Below are 12173 nucleotides of genomic sequence, written 5' to 3' on the forward strand. Positions count from 1 at the left end.
CTGTCCCCAAATTTAGTGCTGAGGGTAACGAAGGGCTCAAGGGTACAAAAGGGGACATAGTCCCCCGGTGCCAGGTCTTCATGTCCACGTCTCCCTTCCAATGGCTCACTCTCAGAGGCCTCTTTCAGCCCGTGCTCCTGAGACACCCACACCCAGTGAAGCATCCATCTTATATAAAAACTGCTGTTTGAAATTCTAACCCTGCTATTTTGGCTTCTGTAAACGCTTGCTTGCTTAAATAATAAGGAAAATAAGACTACTCCCATTCCAGAGAGGCCATAAACCTTCCCCAGACGAAGTTATCAGTGCTGGCGCCAGGCCAAGCCTTTGGTTGAGGTCTCAAAGCCCCAGCACATAGGGCTCTTTAAGAACTTGCAAAGGGGACTGGAAAACCCCATATTTGGGAGACAAAGAGGGTAAAAAAGATATAAATAGGGAAACTTCCTCCATGTTGGGGCCCAGAATTTGAAATACAGTTTTCTCTCAGCCTGCGCGTAATAATAATAATGATAAAGTGTAACTCCATCTCTCTAAGCGTTGCTTGATTCTTCTCCGGTCTTCTGTAACACCAGGGCACAGCTCCCACTTCCACCATACAGGGATCTCCCTGAGTCTGTACCCAAAGCTCCTCGTTCGGTCCCTTGAAATGTATCTTCCACTGACTCGTTAGTCTTCTTTACAACTTCTCTTTCTGGTTACAGATTGCAAGTGTTCCCTGGCTGAGCTTGTAGTAGCTGTTTTTTATTATATCTGTAGGGCTGGGACGGGGGGGAAGGCAATTCCTTTATTTGAGAATCTTGACATTTATTATCATACTAAAATTCTCAAGATGAAATTGCAGTTTTCCAGAATGTGATTCTATTTGCAGGACAACATACAAGAAACTTATTTTAGGGGCAGGTAAAACCTAAAATATACGAGAATGCAGAAAGCGCAGACCCCAAGTAAAATGAAACAAGGGTGTTAGGTACGGACACCTTGGCTACTGTCTCTCACATATTAATTGGGGTGACAGAGCAACGGGTTCTCAGCACAGCTTGGTCTGCTTTCAAAGTTGCCGCTCTTTCTTGGAATCAAAACTTCCTTCTAACACCTGAGAAATCAGCACATCCTGTCTATCCCCTGGCCACCTCACCCTGAGCATGAAATAATTGTCACTGTTGTAGTGTTGCAATTAGCAACACCTCTCACTTGGACAGAGATTCCATACTCATCACTGAACTGATCTGCCAAAAAACTTAGCGATGGCCACACAGAACTTTCTCTTTTCCGTTCTACCGAGCGTTAGTGTGACTTGAACAGTCAGGCGGTGGGGAGGTAGTGTAACCAAAGCTAAAATTCGGTTCCTCTGAGTCCCATAGGAAGGAGGTAATTTTAATAATATCATCTATGGCTTTAAAGCACTGAAGAGTTTAGAAAGTAAGGTCCCTCCATCCCTGCATTCTATCCATCCAGGGGCCTGTGAGACAGGCGGATAGGAGGGAAGCCGTGGAGGCAGAGTGCAAGTGGTATTATTAAATACATTTGGGTAATGGGCCCTTCCCCGGCTTCCCCAACAGGCAGGGCCTATGATAAGTGCTTACCTGGTGCTACTTGACCCCAGAGTGCAATCCCAGGGGAGCAGGAGAAAGAGAAAGGGGAGTGAGGCAGCGAAGGAGGAAGAATAGACAGGAGGGCGGGGCGCTGACCTGACCACTGCTTGGCTTCTCTATGACTAGTTGCTGATCGTGCAGGACTGTTTGAAAAGTCCCTCCGGGAGGAGAAAGAGAGAAAATTGACTTATCAGCCACTGTCTCCCACTGATAAAGGCTCACCGCATGGCGAGTTCACTTCCCAGCTCTTCCTGGTTGATGGTGTCTCCTGCCTCGGCAGCAACAGCAGACGAGAGGCCCAGAGCACCGCCCGGGGCAGGGTGCTGCCGGCTTATGCTCACATGCAGCTGACAGACACAGTGGGGAGAGCAGAGCCCGTGCAAAAATGGCTGCAACGGTGGAGACTGGGGTGAAACAAGAGGTCAAGGGTGTGAGGAACAGATGAGGCAAGAGGTGAAGTAGATCATGAGGGATGTGTGATATCTGTCAAGTAAGGTAAACCAGGTCATTGACATCCACAGAGTCCATTCATCTTACTCTCACCAAACACAATGCTGTCTCTATGTCTATGTCCTTAAGCATGAAACGTGAATGTGCACACACAGACCCCATCCCTCAGAGTAGTTGAGACGTTATTGGGAGCGTCGTCTTCTTAATGGGAAGAACATATTTAAAATAAGTGGACAATAGAATCAAAAATAAAAGGACTATGAAGGCAAGGAAATGGCTAAATCCTAGAGAGCAAAGGACTTTTCAGATGTCTATGGACCATTCTTAAATTATACTTCCCCCCAGGTTTGGGGCACAGCTATAAGAACATACAAAACCATTGCCTCCATATTGCAGAGTGAGAGCCTAGATGTGGTTTCAGACAGAGGAGGGGAGGCAGAAGAAGAGGTGAGTAAGGAAGGCGGGGGAGTATCAGTCACCTGCTCTAGAAGCTGGGGCTCAGAAACCTTAGCAATTCCACTAATAATGTCACTGAGGTGATGATGAGCATCATTAAAGAAGCAGCATCTATGTTTCCCACATAAATCCTTTACAGCGCTTCCTCCATCATCTCCATGACTTTATAAAGAGTGACAAGTAGGAAATCCCTTACTAGAAATCAGGGATTAGTGCTGAAAACTTTCAGAAAAAGTACATTCATTCAACAGACATTTATTGAATGGACACCATATGTTGAATTCAGAGTTCGGCACTGGCATTATTTTGGATTATAAAAACATGATCCATGGGCTCTAGGAGCTGAGTTAGAGCAGCCACAACAAATAGGCTTCATCGTCTGACATCCTATCCAAACTCTTCATGAAAGCTCTGCATCAACCAGTAGCCATTTCTGGCCTGAGCACTGGGACAGGGGCCGGCAGCACAGAGGCCCTATCTTTCATAGCTCTTGAGACATTCTAATCTACTTAATCCTTTGGATGGTGGTGAATCTTCCAGAAGGCCAGAAGAATTTGAGCTGAGAAGTTCTTGGGTCAAAAAAAAAAAGGATGCCTAAAGGAGTCCACTGGCTAAGGGGCAAGCGTCATTCAAACAGCAGATGGTAGTCTGGCGGGCTGTCCCTCTGGCCACAGGGCTCCTGCAGCAGCTCTCCCCCCGAAACAGTGATGATTTCCTCCTAAAAAAAAAAAATAGAAATATTCACTTATACTCAACAAAAGGAAATAAGCATCCACCAGAGAGAAACAAATTCAAGATAGAAAAACTAAGAATATGTACCTGCCTCCTCCTATTTCAAATTTCTAGAAATCACAGGGGTGGGGGGGAGGAATCTGCTTTTAAAAAATAAATAAATGCATAAAAGTATGGGAAAATAAGAAAGGCAATCAACAAATCAAAAATGTTGAGGAGTACTTGAAAACCAAAAGATATACAGGATGAGGTTTTTCAGAGACGTTACTGTGGAGCAAGTATCAGTGGGCAGGTTGGGGACCCCCAGACCACAGGAGTCTTTGTCTTGGGCAGGATAGAGAGTAAGGAGAGGCACCCAGTTCCTTAGGGGGGCAAAGGGACCCACACATTTCAAACACTCCCATCTCCAAAAGATGGACTGCTCGTTATCAGCTCCAACCCTGACAGCAAAAAGAGAATGGGACTGGGAAGCGGGAACGGTGTCCGCTGGTGGATAAATAAGAAGCTCAGAGTGGAACAATCACCTCCTCCTTCAAAATCTATAACTATTTAAGGAAAATCAAAACCATGAAAGAAAAATGGCAACCTCGACAACAGAACTTTGAGAGCATAAAGATCAAAATGCTTGGGATGAGAAGAACGGGCTCCTAATTACGATTCAGGAAAAGATCAAGTGTATAAAACAAACAGAAAGAACCTTTAAGAGACATGCATTAATCTCCTCGGTGGACTAAGAAGATAAAGCATCCATGAAACAAGAATGGGCTGTTATTTAAAAAGAGCCAATTAGAGAATGCCTGGACATGACAAAGCTTCACATTTAAATCACAAGGAAAATCTCAACAGAAGAACTGAAGAGTAGAATGGACATAACTACAGAGCAATTTAGTTGCTGGAAGAACCAGCACATCAATAAGAAAGAGACACCTAAGAAGAAAAATGGACAAAGGATGTGAACAGACAATTCACAGTAGGAATCCAAGAGGCCATTAAACATATGAAAAGAGCCTCAGCATCAGAGGTAATCAGAGAAATGCAAGTTAAACAACAGTGAGATCCAGTGTCTGCCCATCTGATGGGGAAAATGTAAATGACTGATAGTCCCAGTGTTGGCAGCAGTGTGAGGACACAGCCTAGTGTAGTTTTGGCAGGAGCATGAGTTGGCACTACATTTTTGGAAGGCAATCTGGCAGATATTTTCAAATTAAAATGTGCATAGTCTTCTTCCCAGAAATTCCAATTCGAGGGTCCTTCCTAGAGAAATAACCACACATGTGCCCAAGCTGATATATACGAGCCAGTCTCTGCAGCGCTGTTTGTGACCATCAAAGTCTGGGAGCTACACCAGTGCTCATCAAAAGGAGGAGGGAGTAATACTTTCAACAATAAAGCATTTAATTTTGTTTAAAAAAAGAAAATGTTCATGATCTGAAAAAAAAAAGGGGGGAGGGAAAACTGAATTCTAATATACATCCATGCCATGGAATACCATGGGTTTTTACCAGGATGTGCATGTGGATTGGCATGGAATACCTCAGTGCTCAATGACAGCCAGTGTCCCGATAACTCACAAATGGCAGGTACATTGGTCCAGTACTTCACAGTGATGTCTCACTGGAACCTCACAGTAACCCTAAGAAGTGAGTGCACTGGGCACTGGGCACTGGGCATTGGGTCAGGGATCGGTAGCACATATGCCGATCCCTGACCCAATTTCATGAGACATTTCCATTTTACTCAGAGGGAAACTAAGGCACAAGAGTGTGAGTAGTTGCCCAAAGTCACATACAGTCATAGAGTTGGGATTTAAAACTTGGCAGCCTGATTCCAGGGTCCATGCTTTTACAAAATACATTCTATAATATATTAAGCATGTTTAAAATCAAATTGCTGAGTTATTGGACAAGGATTATTTAGTTTATAAAAAATAAAAACTATATATGTCCTCTTATACATACATTTCTATATTAATGCCCAGGAAATACTTGGATAGGTACATGGTGGAGGATGGAAACTCGGCTTTGACATGAACAACACTTACACTTGGTATTATATTTGATTTTTCTTAGAATGTAATCTTAAATTAATTGTATAATTAAAATGTTAACTTGTAAAACTGGCCACCAGATCTCCATATGGGCCTAGATGAGCTCTCTCTTCAGTGTTAGAAACTAAATTGTCAATCTCAAACCTTAGATTTGGGAGAGAATAAGCACCTTCAAAGACATCTGGGTGAGCCTTCCTCTTCAGGAACCTGTCTACAGCATCTCTGAGGGATGAGCATTTACCCTTTGCTTGATCACTTCCAAGGACACAGAGCTCATCACTGCTCAAAGCAGCTTACCTTGGACAGGAAAAGCAAGCAATGTGGGAAAAGCACAAGCTTGAGAGGTCCACGGCCTGAGGCTTAACTCCTAGACCCAGCTGTATCCGCCATGAAAACTTAGACAAGCTGCTCAAGCTCCCTTTCCAGATCTGTGAAATGGGACTAATCTGCCTCCCACACAGAGCTATGGTGAAGATGAAATGAGAACATGTGCGTAGAGCAACAGGCACAGCGCTTGACACAGAGAAGGTGCCAATATTCTCGCATCCCCTCCCTCTCTCTTTCCTGCAGTTATTAGAAGGCTCTTCCCAACACAAGTAGAACTCTGCCTTGATCCGGGTTAGCCTAGTCTCCCAGGCAGTACTCTCCTCCAAGTGTCTAGGTATTTGGTAAAGGAGTGATTTTCTATGTGCTTTACAGATAAGATCGGGTTAAGAGTTGTCCCTAGAGCTTGGGGACATCCATAAAGAAAAAGCAATACAAATCCAAGAGTCCCTGTTATAGAAAAGCCCTGTGAGACAGCCAAGTAGTTCTGCAGGACTTTCTACCCCTGCAAAGCTCAGATAGAGGGTTGACACCTGAGGTACCACAGCTCTGTCTCAGAATCCCTGGGCCCTGCCCTTCCAACTCATCGAGTTCCACCTTTGTCTTTCTTTCAGTTACTATTGATGCCAGTAGCCACAATAACACAGAAATTGCTTCTTTCTAAATAACTTATTTAGAAGGCACCATCTTTCTCAATGTGAGTCCTCAACAGACAGAGCTCTGGGAAATGAGACTCCCTATCACTTTGTAGTTAGAGTCCTGGTGCATACATCCCCTCATTTAATGCTCCGAGGATCTGGGCCAAGTATTATTACATCCATTGCCCCGGGCAGGAAACTAAAGCTCAGAGAGACCAAGGAAGCTGCCCAAGGTCACACATGTACTCCATGGTAAAGCTGTAGTTGGAACAAGAGATATGGTAACTCTACAAGGAAAGCTTCTCTAACCATGGGGTTGCTTGTTAGACTCCAGCTAACTCTACAAAGCTGCAAGAGGCCTTTCTAGAATGACCCCAAGAGGGACATCCTGGAGATGAGTTGGGGATGAGAACTGGTCTTGGAAAGAAGGCTTGTCAACCAGCCCCTACGTGTTGACAGTAAGGATCACTCAGGTACTCAAGGTGAGAGGAGGGCAGGGGACCCTCCTGAGGAGCCTACATGGGTCAGAGGGTAAGCCAGAGAGAAGACCTGCATTGCCTGGTCTAGACAACTTCTGGTCTCTTCTACCCCAAGTTCCATATCCCTGTGGCTCACTCTCCATCCCCATCTCATCGAAGGCCTCCAGCCTGGCACTCCCTTCAGCTCACGTTTCTACCAGCTTTATCCCCTGAGCAGCACCGCTAAGAGCACTACCTTGTGGAAATCAATGAGATCGGTGAGCGTTGCGTGGCGATTGGGGTCCACTCCCAGGAAGCTGTAAAAGTCCCCAGAGGCATCCACGAGAAAGTGCTTGAACCCCTTCTGCAGGCGATAGGAGAGGGTGTAGCCCCAGATTTTCTCACTGACCCGGACCAGAAATGCTCCCTCAGTCATCTTCTCAAGGAGATCTTCTGCATCTTCTCGGCTAATGATTCCTGGTTTAAAAAAAAAAAAGTCAGCAGGTTCTTCCTGCCCCTCAGCCGGTGTCAAAGGCAGGGAGGAGCTGCTGGGGCTGTCCAGCTCTTGCCTCAGGCCACTGAGGGGCCATCTTGGTCCAGAGCAGCCAGCTGTCAGCCTGGGGCGGAGTTCCCACAGGCCTGGGTTTAGCACACTTTCCTCTAAATTAAGCCACACTCATTTGGATCCATTACAAAGAATTAGTAATGACCCAGAATTGTAGCATCCATCCATTACAAATGCAAGTCAACAGCACTGCCCTGTGGAGAGCCTTGATGATGAGCCCTGGATGACTCATGATTCCCCTGCCCCTCCGTTATAATGAGCACCTGGAAACAGTACTTCCTCTTTAGAAGTAAAAAGGCTTCCTCTGTCTACCTGTGGACAGTAGGCAAACAATTTCTTAATAGAGGCACATCATTAAGCTTCCCTTCAGCTCAAAGAACAAACTCTCTCCGATTCTGCAATCCTCCACAATGTGGTTTTACCCAGTGTAACAGCAAGTTAGAAAAATAAGTCCCTCTGAGTGGTTGAATTAGAAAGGGCAGCCTCTCTGGGCCAAAATGGCAAAGCTCACATTTCTGTATTTCAGTCCCTCCTCCAAACTAGCCCCCCCACCCCAATCCCTCACCTCTCGGTAGGGTCCCTTGATTCAGGGTACAGCTTGTTCACCCTCCAGGAAATGGCTCTATCCCGGGAGGCTGCAGGGACAGCCCATCTTGGGGCTTTCACAGCATCCTGCCCAAACTCTACAGTATATTAGTAAACAGGCTGTGGACAGCTCAAGGACAGAGCCTGTGGCCCTGGGAGCATGCGGCCCAGGTCTCCCTTCAAGAGAGACCCTGCTGCCAGGAGCAACGTGGGGAGCTGGCAGCCTCCAGCTGCTGCATCTTCAGGACCCGTGCTGAGGCATGCTGCCCCCAGGCTGCTTCCAGCACAGGGGATACCAGACCGAGACCCCCTGACTCAGGGCACAGGGGTTCTGTGACAGACACGGGTACAGAGCTGCCGTTCCTACCCAACGTGGGTCTCCTCTAGTGAGCAATCTTTGCTCCGGGCTTCCCATCAGCCTGACTGGGATTTTCTCCAGCACCGGGCTCTCCCTCCCAATGGTCCTTCCTTCCATCTCTCCCTTCCTAGGAGTCAGACCTGCACCACATCTGAAGAATCTGCCACCCTCTCCTGCTCTGTGTCCTCTTTATCTTCCCAGGCATTTCCTCCAATAAATTTCATGCATTTCTGCTTTCTGGAAGACCCAAATGGACACCGAAACTGACGTTATACCCCAAGTGCCGGGGATGTAGAGGGACTGGTTTGGAGCAGAGAACAAGTGCATGGACTAAAATCACAGCACAGCCCGCCTGGCGTGGCTCAGTGGTTGAGCATTGACCCATGAACTAGACGGTCATGGTTCAATTTCTTGTCAGGGCACATGCCCGGGTTATAGGCTTGATCCCCAGTTGGGAGCATGCAGGAGGCAGCCAATCGATAATTTTCTCTCATCGTTGATGTTTCTCTCTCTCTCTCCCTCTCCCTTGCTCTCTCTGAAATCAATATAAACTATTTTTTTAATCACGGCACAGGGACTTGATCAGCAGGCGGCCTTAGGCAGGTTACCTAAGCCCCTCTGAAACCCAGTTCAACGGCCTCATCTATAGTATTAAGCGGTATTGATAACACTACCTACGTCATAGGGTTGTCATAAAGTTGTCCCTCGTTCCCATTGGGTACACTAAGCACACTACACATGTACTAGTGTGGGGTGTTGGCTTGTGCTGGTAGCAGCGATGCTCATAATGCCGCCAGGCTGTGCTGCCCACACCCCTCACCCCCAGTCCTCTCAAACAGAGGCTGCTGAGGGTGACCTCCTCTGAAGGGGGCTGGCCCTGGGCCCAGCCTGGGCCATTCTTAGGAGACTCTCCAGGTGTCTCAACAGTAGCCGTCTGTGTATTCGTTGATACTTACCTATAAATCAAATCGTTTGGGCTCAAGACCAGAGGTGATACAGCCTCATAGTTCAGGATGGCAAAGACCTTTTCACAGAAAACCAACCCTGCGTGGCTGGGACATGCAGGATGTTTGCAAGAAGAACCTGCTGTGTTCTCCTGTCTTGTTCACTCTGCCCTCTCTCTCTCCCCACCCCCAATTGCCTCTGAGCCAAGTATTCTGGTATCAATGCATGGATCTCATGCCACCCCACCCACCTCTGCCCCTTCTGAGCACTCTACAGTCCAGGCTAAGGAAAGAGGAGGAGCGGGCCCCACCCCACCCTCCTGGCTGAGGACAGAGCACAGCACTGGGATCATGAAAACACTCCAGCTCAGCCAATGACCAGGGCTGGCTGAGGCATGTGGACTTACCGGACAACGGTCCAGGGTGGTGGGTTCAGAATGATTACTGAGAAGGCAACCGCAGATTCTGTCGAGCCAGTCTCACCCCAGACAGTGGAAAATGTAGTTTATCCCTGCAGTTCTCTCCTTCCTTTATTTTCCCTTTCCTCTTCCCTCCCTTTAATAAGTATTTATTAGGCACAACCTAGGAGCCAGGCTCCAGGCTGGGCACCTGGACATCAGCACCCGATGAGAACCGGTCCCTGCCTCCCAAAACCTCTGGCTCTGGACTGAAAGAAAGGTTGGTGTAAATTTAAAAGTGTGGGGGTGGGGGCGGGGGCAGCTGTAACCATGGTGATCAAGGCCGCAGGGGGTAAGGCCTTAGCCTCAGTGCTTGTATCTAGGGAAGGTGCCCCAGCCAGCTCTGGAGTCCAGGGATGGGAGTGACAGACAGACTGAGAACAGAAAGGTTAAAACAGACAGGCATGACAAGGAGGGCAGCTTGCAAAAGGAATTAGCACAGGGCTCCATGTGGCTGGATGGAGCACTAAAGGAGCAGCTGGGCAACGGGAAGATGCATGGAGATAGGCAGGGATCAGGCCCCAAAGCACTCTCCTTATCATTAAAAGAAGTATAGACACCGTGCTGAGGACAATGGGGAGATACTGATGCTTCCTAGATGGAAGAATATGAGAATGCCCAAGGGTGGAAAATGGATTAAACGGGCATAAACAGGATCTCAACCCAGTGAGGGCTTCCTCATCTGAAGATTACTTCGCAGCTACTAGTACATTTCCACAGCTGTGGCCTTAAAATCCAGCTCCCGGTCACTGGGCTGCCAGAAGTGGCTTCCATTTAGAGACAGAGAGGCAAAAGGACACAGTAAGGGTCATGGGAGACGTTTTATGCCAGAGCCAGCACTGGGCACCACTGGGGCACTCTGTGGCCCTTGCCCCATTAGTCTTCCTGATGACCCCACCATCATCAGTTCATAACTGAGAACAGTGAGGCTCAACAAGAGAAGTGACTTAGCCAAGGTCACAGAGCTATTAAGGGTGGAGTCAGAATTTGAACTCAGGTCCTCGGACTCCGAGCCCAGTGCTCTCTGCTCTACACCATGTTATCTCATGCAGGGGACAGTAAGGCTATGAAAAACACGAGAAGGAGAAGATTAACGAGGCCAATAGAAGTCAGGACAGGCTTTGCAGAGGCAACGAAGGGGAGTGTGAAGTGGCCTGGAAGACCAGGTAGACCCTGTGAGCAGTGAGGAGTGGTGATGAGGTGAACAGTAAGAAGGGATACGATGAGTGAAGAGTCCCAGTGAAGACTTAGAGTGACACATCCATGGGACATTTATACAAATGTAACGTAAGAGACGTTTAATCTAAGTCTCAGGAGATTAAGAGACAGGGAGGGTAGAACGAAAGGTCTGACACATGTACTAGCATAATCTGAATCCCAAAGAGGAAAGAAGAATGGAGAAGAGGCAATAGTTAAAGAGTGAGTGATGGAGAATTCATTGAAGACACATCATAGTGAAACTGCGCAAAGCTACTCAATGTCTCATTTTGCCAACCAGAGAGAAAAAGCAGATTACCTACAAAGAAGAAACAATTAGACTAATGGTTGACTTCTTAGCTGCAACAATTGAAGCCAGAGGACAATAGGATAATATTTTCAGTGTGCCAAGAAAAAAAAATAACTACTTAATTAAACTACCTTTCAAGAAGGGCAAAATAAAGACATATTCAGAAAAAGAATGGAGAGTTGATGACTAAGGGGAATCCAGGATGTACTTCAGGTAGAAGAAATACGATCCTGGATAGAAAAACTGAGATGCTAAAAGGAATGATAAGCATAGATATTGTAGGTCAACTTTTAAAAAATATACATATTGCCGAAACCGGTTTGGCTCAGTGGATAGAGCGTCGGCCTGCGGACTGAAAGGTCCCAGGTTCGATTCCGGTCAAGGGTATGTACCTTGCTTGCGGGCACATCCCCAGTAGGGGGTGTGCAAGAGGCAGCTGATCGATGTTTCTAACTCTCTATCCCTCTCTCTTCCTCTCTGTAAAAAATTAATAAAATATATTTTAAAAATAATAATAATAAAATAAAATAAAAATATACATATTGACTTACAAAATTATTATAATGGATAATTTGAGAGTTTAAAAAACAAGAACCATCTTATCAGGAGAAAGGATTGGAGTTAAAAAAAAATACTCAGTTGGGTTAGGAAGAGGGTAAAGATATATTAACTTTAGAATATGTTAAGTACGCATGTTGAATTATCTATGTAAACCACAAAAAGACAGGTTTGAGTGTGATACAACCTCCAAACAACAGAGACGAAAAACTACAATGAGAAAATTGTTTTCGATGATGCACGAAACAAGCGAATGACTGAAAATAAGTAACTGAAAAGTAACTACACTATGATTCCATGTATTAAATTGAAAAGCCCACAAAGCTCAACACTAGAGATTTTGGAGATCAACATAGTAAGAGTAAATAAAGCAATGAAATGATGGACAAAAAACTCAGGATGAGGATCATATCTGGTGGAAGGAAGAGGGCTACGACGTGAGGAGCACGCCGAGGCTGGCAAGGATGCTGGTTTTCCGCTCCCTGAGCTTTCTTTATTCCC

At 46.3% G+C, this 12173-nt stretch overlaps 1 protein-coding gene across 1 annotated transcript in view; it reads right to left on the reverse strand.

Moving 5' to 3' along the window:
* Positions 1-2771: 2771 nt before the first annotated feature.
* Positions 2772-12173, reverse strand: part of SH2D4B (SH2 domain containing 4B) — a 78155-nt gene continuing 68753 nt past the window's right edge. The window contains exons 7-8 of the mRNA XM_054728971.1: positions 6954-7174; positions 2772-3216 (exon numbers count right to left, since the gene is read on the reverse strand). Of these exons, the coding sequence (XP_054584946.1) occupies positions 3124-3216; positions 6954-7174 (314 nt within the window). The 3' untranslated portion in view covers positions 2772-3123. The remainder of the gene's footprint in view (positions 3217-6953; positions 7175-12173) is intronic.

The sequence above is a fragment of the Eptesicus fuscus genome, chromosome 17 (assembly GCF_027574615.1).
Source record: "Eptesicus fuscus isolate TK198812 chromosome 17, DD_ASM_mEF_20220401, whole genome shotgun sequence".
Taxonomy (NCBI): domain Eukaryota; kingdom Metazoa; phylum Chordata; class Mammalia; order Chiroptera; family Vespertilionidae; genus Eptesicus; species Eptesicus fuscus.